Source organism: Aptenodytes forsteri, unplaced genomic scaffold (genome assembly GCF_000699145.1).
Source record: "Aptenodytes forsteri isolate BGI_AS27 unplaced genomic scaffold, ASM69914v1 Scaffold88, whole genome shotgun sequence".
In the NCBI taxonomy this organism is placed as follows: domain Eukaryota; kingdom Metazoa; phylum Chordata; class Aves; order Sphenisciformes; family Spheniscidae; genus Aptenodytes; species Aptenodytes forsteri.
The window spans coordinates 400,621-416,869 of record NW_008795948.1 but is presented as its reverse complement, the minus strand read 5'-3'; the positions used below and the strand labels follow the sequence as shown (position 1 = coordinate 416,869).

Here is a 16,249-nt window from a genome sequence, read left to right as displayed (position 1 = left end):
TCCCGTGCCCCTCCGGGGGGGGGGGAGTGAGCAAGTGGCTCTGTGGTGCTCAGTTGCCAGCTGGGTTTAAACCACAACAATCACATATTTGAAAGTAGGTGAAACAAAGAAAATAAAAATCAATGTAGGCTGAATGTTTGTAGAATTAAGTGTTTAGAAAGCAACTGTATCTCTAAGGTGTTTTTTCATCCAAATTTGCCTACATTTTGATATTTAAACTGAAAGGAGTTATGTAACTAGATAAGTCTAGTGGGAGGATCTCAAGTTCTCCTACATGGAGAGATAGGGGCTAAAATTACTGTAATTCACATTTAAATATTCCCAATTCTGAACTTCTTTGGATTCACTAGAATAATCTCCACAACCCTGGATACATTAAAAAAGAAATTATCACAGCCTCCTTGGCCTTCCTTGTAGGTACAATGCTGCCCAAAGTCTTCCTGGAACAGCCCCGATGGACAGACTCCTCCTTATCTTTGTGTGACCTGTCCCTGCATCAGATCTTGCTACTGGCTTCTCAGTTGGGAGAGATGTATTTTCATTAAGAGGCTATTTCATTGCTCTTTAGCTTCTTAAAGTAGCTGCAAGGAAGGTGAGATCTATAGACCACTAAAAAATCACATATTTGATTAAAACACACGTTTTCATTAGTTTTGAGGATGAGAATATGTGATGGTTACGGCAGCTTTGTTCCACTTTCTTAGTTAAGAGGAATATTCCTCCTTTCTGTGTTGCTTACATTTGCACAAATTCCTATGTTGTTTTAGAAAAAGGGATAAATTAAAGTTGTCACACTAAATTTTTCCTGTATAACCTAATAGAAAATTTCCCTGGAAAATCTATTGAACTTTTCTTAGCTTCTACTAAGAAAAAATATAATCACTGCACACATAAATCCTGGATACTTTCATATTTTTGCATGTGGGAAACATTATTACAGTTTTACAGCTGATCATACTGAGATTTTCAGAGAATAGTGAGATTTATTCATCATTTTGTTGCCAAAAAAGAGCTTACCATTCTGCAAAGCCTGAACTGGGAATGAGACAATTATGCTGCCCATTTCTCCACTCTCGATGTGGCCAGCTTGTCGTCGTATCTACAAGACAGTACGTGCTGGATACCGTTTTGGTACAAGTTACCATTATCCTAAGGATAATCTCTGCAAATGTGGCATTTTGATAATTATAGTTTTGGAATAAGCATAGTAAAGAGGAGGATGGGGAGCGGCACAACCCTTTCCCTCTGTTGGCTGTGTGAGTCTCATGAAAGGATTTGAACTTTACTTAAGTGGCATCTGTGATCTTCCAACTAATCCACCATGGTGCAAATCCATCATCTGCTGGTTTGTGACCTATAATTAAGGGCTACTTAGACATAGTCAGGAAAGGAGGTGAAGCTGTGGGACACAGCTGAATGGAAAAAATTAAAGACCTGACTGATGTTTTTCAGCATCTGGAGAGTGTATGTTGGAAATGTGTATTTGATTAGTCACTACAGCTTATGGTAGGGGAACCCTGCACACCGAAACCACTTTAAAATGAAGGGCGTTTTGACTGAAAAAGACTACAATATCTGTCCCGCATGTCTCTGTGAGCTATCAGTAAGCAGCATGTAACCAAGGGAACTGGAATGATGCCATGCTACTCCTATTAGCCAAATGTGAGTGACAAAGAAAAGTAGAAAGCACCAGTATGTAAAAAGAAAACAGCAGTAATATTTAGCATTGTGTAGTAAATATGAGAGATTTAAATATGCACAAACAGAAAAAGTGGTTTATTACTGTGATGATGACTTTTCTACCTACATGAATCTGTCTTTTTCTGATTGCGTCCTGATCATATTCTTTCTTATTCTCATTGCTTTCTTTCCTCCTTTTCTTAGGCAAAGCTTGGAGATGAAATTCTTGACTACAGGGATTTGGCTGCTCTTCCTAAAAATAAAGCCATCTATAATATTGACCGCCCAGATATGATCTCCTATTCTCCATATATCAGTTACTCTTCAGATGACAGGCATAGTTACGGGCAGGTACTGAAACATGGGTATTTTTTTTTACTATGAAATTGAGATTTTATGTGCATCATTAAGCATGCTGCTTTACACACTAAAATGTGCATAATATTTAAAAAAAATTTTATAACTTCAGTTAATTGAGTCATGTCATCCATTCATTCACAAGGCATTTTAGCCTTCCAAAAGCGAGATGTTCATTTCACTTTTTAGTTTGTGGAAATTAAAGAATTGCTTTCTGTGATTGTTTTTTAAACAGATGACATAATTAAAATATGTTTTTCTATGAGAGGAGTTCTACATGCATGTGGTAGGAAACAGGAGCCATTGCTAATTATAATGCAAAAATCAGAAGCAAAGCCAAATGTCTTTCATGATTTTTTTTTTTTTAGTGTTCCATGTTATTTTGGTAACACAACAATGGTATCACTTTCCTATGTACATATTTCTTTCAGCTGTCCCTTACTAAAGTTCATCCTCATGTCACGCATGCATTTCAACCTATTCATATGCAGAGCTAATATTATGCAGCTTGTGTTAATGAAATCTAATTTAACATAATCTTACTAATACTAATTCTGTTTTTTGTGAACCATATTTGTATATAACTCCTGTCATGCAAGTTAGCTTTTCTTCCCTAACCATATCTACCTTTTGCTTGAATTTCTGATTTCTTTTATAATTTTAGATACTTTTTTAAAAATCAAACCTCTTACATATACACTAGGTATATTATCAAGATATATATGGTCTAGAATGGAAGTCTGCATTGTTTTCTATAGGTGTAAGTGAATGGATAGAAATAAATACTATAAATAATACCCAAACTGTTTATAATAGCCCCAGTCCTGCTATCGCTTACACTTATCTACTGCTAAAGTCTCAGTACTACTCTCAGGTAAAGTGCAGCACACACGTTAGATCTTGCAAACTCTCTTCCAAACCCTCTCTGTTCAATGCTGAACCACAGTAGCTCTATTATAATGCATGCTAAAAGAATTAAGATTGTTATCTGGTAAAGGGTTTAAATGGTATTTAGGTTCCTGAATTCACAAAACTGAAAGCTGCTTGCTAGCCCTGACCTTATGGAGTATAAACATTTCCTTTCTATGTCAAAATTTGTGGGTGCTGATAATGTTTGTGGCCCTCCTCAACTGCCCGTTTACATCTAGACTTGGCAGAGGTGACATCTAGGCTTGGCAGAGGTGCATAGACTGAACAACCTTCCGCCCAGCTCCTGGGAAGACTCACTCATTGCACCCGCTCCAAGGTGATGGTTATAAAACCATTGCACCCAGCATAAGTCTGTGCTGCTGCTGGAAGGAGTTTTCCCCTGCCTGCCCTCAGCATCTCCTTGGCCACTTGCTTCTGCTCCTCTCATTTACCAGAGCAAGCATCTGTGTGGCTGTGGTAGGGCTTAGGCTGTTTCTGAACCCCTGGCGTGAGCTGACTCCATGCCATCACTCAAAGACTGGAGAACCCGCGGGCAGGACAACTGCCTGGTGGTGCAGTGAAACTGCCCATCTTGGTGGCAGCCCGGCCTTTGCTGGGACCCAGTGGCTGTGAACTGCAGGTACCTCAGCATTGCACTTTCAGGAGTGGGATAGAAGGTAGTTGCAGTTGAGCTCTAAAAAAAACAACCAAAGAAATAAAATCATAGCAAAGAGGGTATTGCTGCTGTCACCTGCTTTTAGTGGGTAGCTCAGTGATGAGACCACAACAGGAGGGATTTATTGGGACAACTGGAGTCATTGCCCTTTTCAGTAAACATATAACAGAAGATAAAAGGGACCACATCATGAATGAGGGTCTTTTCCCTTGGGGCTGTAGGAGACACCTACAGTGTTTGCACCACCAGCTTAACGCTGTCTCAGGTAGGTCTGTGCTGATGTAGGCATTTGTGTCAGCAAGACCTCAGTAATATCTTAAAAAATAAAAAAGTGGGGTCCAGTCATCTGTTTCTAGGTGCCTAGACCAGGAGGGGGTTTTGGGCTGTGCTCACAATCCAACATGCACATTTTCGTGATGCTCCAGATATTTACATCCTTGATATTGCCAAGGGAAAAAAATATTGTAGAATCATAGAATATCTCAAGTTGGAAGGGATCCATAAGGATCATCAAGTCCAACTCCCTGCTCCTCACAGAACTACCTAAAACTAGACCATATGACTAAGAGTGTCGTCCAGACACTTGAACGCTGACAGGCTTGGTGCTGTGGCCACTTCCCTGGGGAGCCTGTTCCAGTGACCGACCACCCTCTCAGTGAAGAACCTTTTCCTAATGTCCAATCTGAACTTCCCCTGATGCAGCTCCGTTCCATTTCCTCGTGTCCTATCGCTGGTCACCAGAGAGAGGAGATCAGCACCCAGCCTCCGCTGCCCCCCTTGAGGAAGTTGTAGACTGTGATGAGGTCACCCCTCAGACTTCTCTTCTCCAAGCTGAACAAACTAAGTGACCTCAGCCGCTCCTCGAAAGTCTTGCCCTCAAGACCTTTCACCATCTTGGTCACCATTCTCTGGACACACTCTACTAGTTTGATGTCCTTCTTATACTGAGGTGCCCAAAACTGCACCAGTACTCGAGATGGGGCTGCACCAGTGCAGTGTTGAGTGGGACAGTCACCTCCCTTGGCCAGCTAGCTACGCTGTGCTTGATGCACTCCAGGACATGGTTGGCCCTTTTCGCTGCCAGGCAGACTGTTGACTCATATTCAACTTGCCATCAACCCAAACCCCCAGATCTCTTTCTGTGGAGCTGCTCTCCAGCCTCTTGTCCCCCAATTTGTACGTATGTATATCCTGTCTTCCAAATTTCAGCATCCTGGCTACACCTGCAGCTGCAATAGTTTCAGTAGATTTCTGCTCAACTAACCGAGTCTAGCCTTTAATTTTGAAAGGAAAATGAACGAACAGCAAATTTTCAAATTACATGATGTTTATTTAAAAATTAAATAGCACAGATATTTTGCTTTCCCTTAGAACAGCCAGATCTGAGCAACAAAGTTCTAGTCCAGATTTTGGAGCTGCTTCAATGTAGATTTAACTAGGGCTTGTGTCTAGTTTCAGGCAGGTGCTTTAAATGTGAGTTTCCCTACTAGCAGCACTCTCTCTGGTACAGTACTGGCCTCACCAGACTCCAGGATTTTGTAGTAAAGAAATCAACAGAAGCTTTATATGAAATTATTTAGATCTTATTCCTTATTTACTTCTTTAAAAAAAAAAAAAAGAAAAATTGCCCTAACTTAATTGACAGGTGTTTTTTGTAACTCTATCGTGTTATACATGGATAGTGATATTTTAAGAGTAGTTCTTCTCACAAGTGACATCATGCATGAATTTGTATCACTAATTTGTTGTGTGTTGCTGTTTGCAGTCACCTCAGTTGCTCTCTCCAACACCTACTGAGGTAATCCCCAATGCCTTTGTTCTGTTCTGACCCATTTTGTGATGAATAACCTGGTCATATTGATAACCAGCAGTGTCTGAAATGTGGGGTTTGCCTCCTGCTTCTACAGTGCATGGGGTTTTATAATTCATGTTTTTCACAGTGTTACTTGTGTTGAATACGTGCTCTGCTTCTGGATTGTCATCTGTATGCATCTATCTCCAGTCATCCATGTTTCTGCTTTACAAAATAAAGGTTGTATTGTGGTCACTTCTTCAAGCTCTACTAAATAAATTACATTTGGAAATATAATTTATGTTTACATTTAAAGCTTCCAGTGTGAGTGGACTTGAATTAATGCTTGGCATAGCTTTCTCTTCTTTTTTTCTTTTTATTTTTTTATTCCACAAATAGTTAAACTATTTATACTATTTGTGCACACATACTGTTAAATCATTTGCACATACCTGAACTTCTAGGTCTGTGTTTTTTGATGTGCATTAATTATCAAAACCAGTCACTGTTTCAAGAAACATCACCTTGGAAGCTGCAAAAGCATTTCACATAGCTTCCCAGATAGTAACTCAGTTACACATCACAGGTCTGGCTAATTTCTCCATTATCCCGATTTTACATTAAGAGAACTGTATTGCAAAATTTTGGTAACAGTGGAGAATTGCAAATTTTCATTAAGGATTGTAAATGACCAACTGTCACTATAAGCGTTGGTTAAACAGAAAAGTTAACCAATAGAAATGTAATTTAATTGATAGTTTAAAAATAAAAACATGCCTTATTTAATATTGGATTTCATGAACTTGATTGACTGTTCCTTACAGAGACACAAAGTACGCAAAAGATAAGGTCTGAAATAATCAATATGAAATCTTGGTGTTTTGGAAGATTATAATAATTTCCTTTAAATTAGCTATCAGTTAGCAAACAGTCATACTATTAAATTCCAGAAGTCACACTGGTATGGAGGTTGGTGCTGCCGTGATTCATGTTATACGAATTCTCCAGGTTATCCAGCTTTGCCATGCTGTCTTTCTCTAAAGAGTCCATGATCAAGGACATGCTTGGGGACATGGTTTAGTGGGCATGGTGGTGTTGGGTTGACGGTTGGATTCGATGATCTTAGAGGTCTTTTCCAACCTTAATGATTCTATAATCAGGTGCTCAGGCATCATCATCTGCAAACTTGTCACAAGTTTTGTTGCTGGGATTTTTATTAGAGGAAAATTCCACTTTCATCCAATTGGACACATCATAGACCATTAGCTAACACTCATATGATATTTAAATATCATCACAAGACTTTCCACAGACATTGCTATACTGCTTGTAAATCTCTTCGCAAGGGTTAGAGTGACTATTAAATAATATAGCTACTTTGGGAGGGAAACATCTCAAACTGGGCGTAGAGGAGTTGGTGGCAGAATGCCTACAGAACGCTGCATGCTTGGGAAGGCATCAGTTCTCACTTTTTTGTGTAATTTCTTCTGAAATGGGTATTAAAGCAATAATGGTACTTACCACTATACAAAACTGATTTTCCATTTTTGAAAATGCAGTCAGTGAGTCTGGGATGAGGTGGAAGGGATGGAGCACACCTGAACCAGAGGAGAAAAACTGATGATGGGAGAAGATTGTACATCTCTGTGGAGTCAAGGATAATCCCAGAGAAGCCAAATAGGAAACTGCATTCACCTAAAGATGAATGGATGGACATAATTAAGTTGTCCTGATAGGAATCTGGGAGATGATGATGGGGCTATGTAGGATCTCCTGTGTGTTTAAATGATGAATGATTCAGTGGGAGTCACACAGATGCCTAAAGATGTCCCAGTATTCATGACAAGTGACTAACACCTGCTACGGTATAGCCTATCTTCACTCACTCCTACTGGAGCAGGAGAGGGGAAGCATTTTTTGGAGTATGACTTTCCGTAAGGGAACATCTGCATGTTACATTGATTTGTTCTAATTTGAAGTTAACTCAAGCCAATTCTCACTGGTCCTAAAAGAAACAAGAAATTTGAATTTGCTTTTATAGCTAGTTTACAAAAAGTAATTTCCACATCTAATTCACTTAGTAATGCTTTTACTGTCAGGAAGACACTACATGCAAATTGCAATTGTAATTTAGCCAGATATTTGGAATGGGTGTACATGGTTTTAAGTGGTTGAAGCCAAGGGTTTAGTGGGAAATGGGTTGTATGACTTGCTTTGCACAATGCTGCAGTATTAATGCTAATGCTATATATGAGTGTTTATATCAATTACCTAGCTAGTAATGACCATGTTGTAATATGGTACGCTGGGCAATTTATACAGCAGACACAGTCATTTCTGTGAAGCCAACAAATGCTGACTTTTGTGTTGCCTGTAACCATTATGCATCCGTTCATATGGGTGCAAAGTGACCATAGTACTATCAAGCTAACCTGATCTCATCTTCTGCCCACCCATGTATGTTCAGGGAATTATACTGTCCTGAAACAACACTTCTACAGTGTTATGTTCTTTTCAAATTATATTGTCATTTTACATTCATGTATGTGCTGTCTTTCCTGGGAACATGACCGTTCTCTGATATGTGGCAGAGCTCCTTCGGTTACACTGCGCTGGAGGTGCTTACGGCTGAAAGCCGCCTCATTTCATTGGGATTGCAAGGAGTGTTACGACAGCATCAACTTCCATCTACACGGCACAGAAACATGTAAAATGGCATATTCTGCCTGTTTTGGAAGTTATTTCTCTTCCCTCATGACATATATTTCCTCTCTTCCTCTCAGGGTGACCAAGACGACAGATCTTTCAAGCAGTACAGGACGTCAAGTCCTAGCTCTGCTGGCTCACTGGGCTATGGTCGCTACACTCCAACCTCCCATTCTCCTCAGCATTACAGCAGACCAGGTAATTGAAAAGCAGCCTTATTTATTCTCTAGATTTTTCCACTACTTCGTCTTATGTTGTAAGTAGGGTAGACTCTGGTAGACAGGGGTTTAAGGTGGAGTAGCAGTTCATTGCAGTGATTTATTTACTGTGAACAGAGAGTCCCATGGGGAGAAAGGAAACAAGTGCTTCGGGAATGAGCATCTACAAAAACAAAAACAGGCATCTAGAAAGATTGATTTTATGTATCTGTACACAGAAGATAGAACAGTTTAAAGGACTTTAATCCTGGTCCCATCCTGCCTGAAGCTACACATTCAATCCACAGCTCTTTCACGGTGCAGCATGGTAGCAGTGAATGCACACTAAGCCAAGAGGGTGATTGAGTGACTTCGTATCCCCTTCTGTACAGCAGGGTTATGGTCCGTGTCTCCTCTCCACAGTGCAAGAGCTGGAGGGGTGACTAGTGGCTCTAACGGCTGGATTTTGAAGGCCAAGTTGCTTTAGTTGAGAAGCTTACAGCAATGTTCATTGCAGCTTTGGGCTGTAGTGACAGCTGTGTTGGTGTTCTTGCTGCACAGAAAGGAGGGATCACCCCCTTTTGCTCTTTGCATGGGGACATCATGCAAAGGCCCATTTGTATTTGGGCACTGTACAGAGTTTTATCCTTAGAAATAGTCAACTAAATTGTTCAAAATTCATTCTAATTTATCTCCATCATTTGTGTGGAAAACACAGAGCATTTGTATTACTTTCTTGGTGTCTTTTAATTTCATTGGGGATACATTATAATTATAAACTAGTTTGGCAAATTGGGAGTTCTTAATCTTTCCAGTGGAAATTAAAATTTTATGGGTAACAAACAATTTTTACAGGAATTGAATATTTGTACTAGATAAAGTCTTTGACAAAGTGGAAATGAGATCAAGTATCAAAGATCTATTAAAGAGAGGAAAGATTAGTCTCTGCTGAAGGTCTGGCAGCTGTGTCATGCTTAAGCTTAGCTGCACACTGTTAAAGCAAGGAGGAAAGACGAAAGACATTCCAAATTAATTCTAATATTTTACAGCTTCATTGAAAATTTAGAAGATAGTCATCATAATTGCCACTTTTAATAGTTGCCATTAGTCCTCCAAAATATGTTATCAGGACATTGTTACAACAAAGCAAACAAAGATGACTTCTGAGAACGTTTTTCAAAGTACTTAATCACATGTCTAACTTTCAGAGCTCAAATAACTTCAGGATGTTTCTTCAAATGCTTAAATTAGCCATGCACTTGAGTGCCCTGGTGCGTTGTGAACTAAATCCTACCAGTGTGCACCGACGGCAGTGAGAACTGGACCCACTCATAGCACAGTTCTCAGCAGAGACAAGGCTCTCCCCATTTCATTTCATTAGATCCATTATGAGCATATATCATTCCCTCTTGCAGCTTTTGAATATGCAGATTTTCCCCTGAGTGCAGCTATGCTTTTTGTGGTGCCTTTTCTGGAATATTTTCTGATGCATTACATTCTCAGCATTTTATACGATGCTCTTTCTGTCTGCAGAAAGCCTGTGTCCCTTGGCCAATCGCATAGTATGGCCACTGTGATGTTTTTAACAATAATCAGAGAAAGATGAAGTCTTAAATATAAACTATATGTTTTCTAAGCATCAGGAGGAAAATGTTCCTGAAAAAAAGGATGGCATTGTAATTTGTGGCTTTCAGTAAGTGAACTAAATAGTTTATTTTCACTTACTCTCTGTTGCCCCCAGCTGGTACTCAGAGTCTTGGTACCAGTAGCTGCATCTCCCTGCCCCAACACCCAAGCCCTACATCTACATTCAGACATCATTACATCCCTTTCTTCAAAGGTAAGGTCCAGGAATGCAAAACCGTGCTGTGATACTGTAGACTTATTCAGATGTGTTTCACTTTTATGTCTGTGCAAGCATGGCTTCCACTTGGATAAAATTTGTCTTAATTTTGTGCAAGTGCTTTCTTGATGTACTGTGTAAGTTTTAAGAACTGAGTGGGTATGGGTTGTTTTATTTTTGCTTTTTTTAGTGAGTGTTAAGTGTTTTTCAAAGGGGTGGAGGGAAGGAATTAGATTTTCTAATGAAAATGAGGGAGGGAAATAATTTAAAAGTCTATTTGTTCTAAAATACAGTTTACCCTATTTTGGTGATGCTAAATAAATATTATAACAAGCTTATACGTTGGATCCAACATTGGATGATCAGTTATCTAACCTTCTAACCTACATTTAGGGATTCTTCATATTATTTGTAGCATTACCAAAAATTATGCCAGATAAGCTGGTTAAATCAATATACCCGCACTGATTAGCAAATAATGTTATAAAACAGAGTAACTGAGTCTAGTCTCCTTGCCATTAATTTTTTTTTTGCAGTGGATATTAACTTTTAATGACCTTCATGTTGCGAATGTGAGACAGTAATGAGAAATGCGAAGAACTTTTGAGGCAAGGGCTATTTTTTTTAGCTAGTTAGTTAAATGTCAGAAAGAGAAGACATTCAGCTACCACATGTGTTTTCCCCTGTCTGTCCTCTCTAGTAACAATACGAGTGGGGAGGAGACATGAATGATGAATGCCAAACATTTTCAGTGCCTGTTCCTTGACTCTCATGTACTGTTTGATTTAATAAAGCAAAACTGTTGTTCTTGCTGTCATAACCATTGCAGAAAAGGATGTGACCCTCTGCAAGAACCAGACTTACGAACAGGTCTGATATGCAAACTCGAATAGCAGGCGCTCATTGCCTTTGGAAAAATAACTAATGCATCTTCATTGGGCCCTAATGCATCCAGAAACAGTTCTGCCCAAAGTCAGCTGAATTTCACTGGTATAAACAGGAACAGAATCAGACTCGAGTCTTCCAAATGTGATCCCCGAGAGAAAATTTTGGAGGAAAAAGCTGATGAGATTAAACTGATCGTTGCCATTGTAAAGAATACCTGCAAAGCTCCTTCCCACACCCACAAGCACTCACCCCCCCAGACATTTCTTGGAAGGCTGGCACACACCCTGGTATTCCCTGAGGCACTGCTTGAACAGTTTTTTGATCTGTCCTCTAAATTTGGATGATATTATCTAACCTGATGTACTGAGTAAGAAACACCTCTTTAGTGTGCTGCAGTGCACAATTTCACTGCATGGAAAGCTCTTACTCAAAAGCCCGCCTGCAGTTGCTTAGCAGCACTCCTGTTAAAATGAGTTTCTGTTCGGTGCTACCTGCTGTTACTCAGAGCAGCAGCAATTACTTTGTGCTGCTGTTTGGAGGATGAAAACCTCAAGTGGCAGCTCCTTGTGCCCAAACAATTATTAGTAGTGCGATCAAAATTATAATATTTTGCAATTCTGCAGCACTTTGTATCAAGGAGCTCAAATATTTTGCAAGCAGTAGCTTACAGTGCCTCACAGCGCTTCTGTGAGGCAGGCGAGCCTGTTTATAATTTTCTTATATATGTAATCCTGACCCCTGCAGAGGTTATATAGATTATCCACTGTTTTACACTGAGTTAATGTCTCAGTCCAAAAGGAGTCAGAAGATTTGCCCCCATCCTCTTCAAGTTCTCTGAATTCTTTTCCCTGAGTTGCAGACTGTATTTTTTCCTTATCTTGAGAAGCCTTTTGAGGGCGTCGATGTGCTATTTTTTTCTCTTCGAAGTGGTTAGTGTGGGAAGAGTAGGATTGTACGAATAGTTGCTTTGTATCCAGACCAAGGTTAATGTTGCCACTTCAGTTTTGAAAAAGTGAAATCATGCTCATTTAAAAAAAATTTATTAAATCCAAAAATAATACACTGCTTAATAATACTAGAAGTAATCTTTGTAAAACCAGCACTCCACAATCGTCATAAAAAATATTTCTTTAAGCTTCCGGGAGACAGAAATGTTACTACCCTAGGGAAATTAAAACAGGCAGAATCTTCCTTTTGACTTCATTGAGTTTGCATCATATTCTTTCTGAGAATTACATGGTTCATCATTTTTCCAGCGAAAAATATGATTACTGAGTTCCTGTTCTTCCTTCAGTGTACTGTAGTCTAGCTCCCATGAAGTGTAATAGGATGAGCTATTCTTTATCATGCACACCAGTGATTTGGTTGTGCTCTTTTAAGGATTTTTGTCTTCAAAATATCTGCAAAATAAATCCTGTGACAGCCTCGCTTCAAGAAAGCTTCACAGTTCATGCCCTTGCGAATCGTAGGGTGCGATATTCCATGTACCTACGCTTGGTGTAACTCTTCCTCTTGAGGTGATGGAGTCAGTGAGCATAAAGTGCTGAGCCCTACTGAAAAAATGCTTACTTAAAACGTGGTGGAAAGTATCTTGCCTTTCTAGTGCAGGAGCACAGCTTCCAAAGCCCATTTATTTGGCTTTGAAAGCCTGAAAAGAATTAGTCATCAAAATTCAGAAAACTTTGTCTAGCTTAATGCACCATGTGCAGAGATATTAAAGGATCCAGTTTCAGGAGTAGGCTCTGACATCTCCCTCAATAGACCAGGGGTATCTGTTTGTTGTTCAATCCCAAACTTGGACAGCTCTTACTGTAACTTGTTATCAAATTTCTCATCCTCCCAGATAAGATAAAAGCTGACTAGGAAGGAGGTATAAACAGTGTGATACTTTTCCTGACAATCCCTTGAAAAGGGAGCATGGTCTGAGCTCTGGTCAGCTGGCTTCACACACACAAGGTTAAAAGAGCAGCCTACCCTGTCAGCAGCCAAAAGACACAAGGAAGTTTCTGTGGTTGACACTCAAGTTCAAAGTAAACCTTTCCAGATTCTTTCCAAGTTAAACAAAATCCAGGGAAGAGTTCATGATTCTGGTTTTTTGCTCTGCACTGACCAGTAGAGCAGATCACAGCATGTAGCTGCTTGTGGCAGAAGACAAAACCAAAAGTTTGAAAAACATCTCTCTCTGGTAGTTTTGTTTTCTCTGAGACCTTATTTTAAGTTCTTCTTCAGTGTATACCAGGCAAACCTTGAAAGAGACAAATTCTTGGCGAAGTCTCATTTTAGAGATTTTTATTATAGGCTGGAGTATATGACTGTCTGGAGTTCCTACACATGAACGTTCTACATGGGTCTTCAGTTTGCATTATTATTAAATACTTACTTTTGTATGCAAAATGTGAAATACAACTGCTCTTTTGTGTTTGTCCAAATTAGTGAGAGAGTTATAAAAATAATTTAAATGTGCATCAGCTTGTACAAGTGGGCTGCAAGAAGAACCTTTTCCCTCATTTCATCCTTAATTCTTCCCTTTCGAGCAAGTTAGAGGTGTTGGCTTTCCAAACTGCTCCGCCCAGGTGATCCTTGCATCGAGCAGTTTGCAGATTTGCTGTCCCCTGGTACTTGTGCTTGCATCCTGTTTTCTTAGAAGTTTATTCCTCTTAATGCTTCCTCCCGATTCCCCGCTGACACACTACCCTATCCCTGAAGAATGACTCTCTACGTGCGTATGATGCCAGCACCTTGGGGTCACTGCTCAATGAAGTAATTATTCATGCAAGTCATATATGAATATGAGTTTTTAATAATATGCTAATTTTAAGTAAATGATGCACTAATACACTGTGAAAATCACTTGAAAACTTTCCTTTTCTTTCTAAATTAAAAAATTCCAGTAGTAACATCCCTTTGGGATCAAGATTTTTAAGGTTGGTTGAGTTGTAAAGGAACTTACTTAAATAAGTTTCTACCACTGCTCTTTGTGTTCAAACTTGGAGTGACACTGAGGCTTATTCCATTTAGTAGGGATGGCCAAGCATCTGGGCAGCAGGCAGCAAAGAAAGAGGGAATTAATAAATGGGCAGTGAAAACCTGTCACCACTTCTCTCCTTCCAAGAGCAAAGCAGGAATCAAGAAACTGGATAACCGTCTGGTACCTTGTCTGAGGACAACTTGACGGCAAGCTGGTGGTAACGCACCAGATTTTTAGTAATGCCACAATTCTTCCCTGACTTTTTGGAAGGACCATAAGCTATCATCACATGCAGTTGTGACTTCAATTTCTCAAGTGCTCTGATCACATTTTTTTCAACGCATAATCATTGTTATTGAGTACACAGTGGTAATGGGTGAATAGTTTTTGAGTTTTAATTTTTCACCAACTGTGAAAATAACAGACACAAAATTTAGAACGTATTAGTGTATTGTCGAGATACACAGCACACTCTTCTGACCTTGTCTGGCCTGCTTCTGCTCCCGTTGAACTCAGTGGCACTACCCAGTTGACTTCAGTGGTGCACGTCAAGGCTGGCTTTGGTGACAGACTGATAACCATGCGTCCACTGCTTGTCAACAGAGGCAAGAGTTCAGCAGAGACCACCTCCATGGGCATGGCCTAGACAGTTATGGTAATCCAGTAGTTTTATGGTTATAAAACTTCCCCTCCCTGAAGGCAGAACTCAGTTACAGATCTAGTGCTCTGAGCTGCTGCACTTTCTTTACCCCCAAAAAACTTGCTATAATTTCATCGTTACTAGCCATTAAATTTGTGCTCCATCCACACTAAAACAATAACAACGAATTAACAACCATTTTATGTTAGAATAAATGTCATGTTTGGCTTCCAGTTGCTTAACAGTGCTGTAAATTAATTGGATTTTACAAGTCCCAAAAAAGTAGAGCTTTACTTTTTTGTTTGCCAAGCAGCACTATAATGCCATAGAGTGTGCTTCGGAGAAATAAGCTAAGAGGAAATGAATGGCACCTGATGAGCATTTGACAAGACAAGTGGAAAAATGAATACGGATCAATCCTATGTATATCTTGAAATTTGGTGAAGTGACTATGGCATTATAGATCCATGACTTGATAATCCAACCTTGTTTGCATAAATATAAAATGCTGTGGCATGTTACCTGTGCGAAAAGTTTGCAATTAAGAACCAAATTTCAACATCTGTTTTTGTCACTGATATATGCAGGAATATTTGTCTTAACCGTAACATCTGGTTTTTGGTCTAGTCCTGCTTTGAGATATTTAAACACCTATTAAATGATTTCATTACTGGTTTCAGGGGCAAGCCATGAGCCATAGCATTAAACTTTTCAAAAACTTCATTGATAGGTTATTCAGTTAAGGCTATGCAAACACATTACAAGATTGTGGATGTTCTTATCCTTTTATTTTCTTCATTGAAGTGTTGTTAAAAGAGAAGCTTTAGTTTCAAAGTGGGGCAGTTTAATCTGATATTATCTATCAGATATTCATTACTGATGAGATGTTTGGAGACTGAGCCAATACACTGTGCTGAAAAATAATGGGTTTTACACAAACCATATATTTAAAACTAAATTATTTCATTACTGGTTTCAGGGGCAAGCCATGAGCCATAGCATTAAACTTTTCAAAAACTTCATTGATAGGTTATTCAGTTAAGGCTATGCAAACACATTACAAGATTGTGGATGTTCTTATCCTTTTATTTTCTTCATTGAAGTGTTGTTAAAAGAGAAGCTTTAGTTTCAAAGTGGGGCAGTTTAATCTGATATTATCTATCAGATATTCATTACTGACGAGATGTTTGGAGACTGAGCCAATACACTGTGCTGAAAAATAATGGGGTTTACACAAACCATATATTTAAAACTGTTGGATTAACAAGTCATTCTAAACAAGCTTTTATGCTTGAAATACTCTACTTTGCTTTCCATTTTTTCTTTTATCTGCTTTCTTTGCTCTTCCCCTTGGAGGCAGTGAAAGTGGTCGGAGCACTCCAAGCTTATCCATGTACTCAGACAGCAAATCTTCACCTTCTGTCTATCAGCAGGCTCCTAGGCATTTCCATATTCCAGGTAGGCATTCACTGCTTAGCTTTTGATCTTCAATTGCTGGCATCTGTTTATTCTCTTCTGAATGTAATTTTTTTTTTCGCATTGATTTGTGAATTTCGAACTGCAAGAGAAGATGTCTGATAAGTGAAAATCTGT

General features: G+C 39.2%; 1 protein-coding gene across 5 annotated transcripts in view; it reads left to right on the top strand.

The window, feature by feature from the left end:
* Positions 1 to 16,249, top strand: part of ABLIM2 (actin binding LIM protein family member 2) — a 123,384-nt gene that overhangs the window by 70,940 nt on the left and 36,195 nt on the right. For 3 of the 5 annotated variants that reach the window (XM_009285363.2, XM_019473685.1, XM_019473684.1), the window contains 4 exons: positions 1,885 to 2,031; positions 8,198 to 8,318; positions 10,059 to 10,157; positions 16,013 to 16,114. In XM_009285363.2, the coding sequence (XP_009283638.1) occupies positions 1,885 to 2,031; positions 8,198 to 8,318; positions 10,059 to 10,157; positions 16,013 to 16,114 (469 nt within the window). The remainder of the gene's footprint in view (positions 1 to 1,884; positions 2,032 to 8,197; positions 8,319 to 10,058; positions 10,158 to 16,012; positions 16,115 to 16,249) is intronic. The other 2 variants (XM_019473687.1, XM_019473686.1) reach the window with 1 other exon arrangement.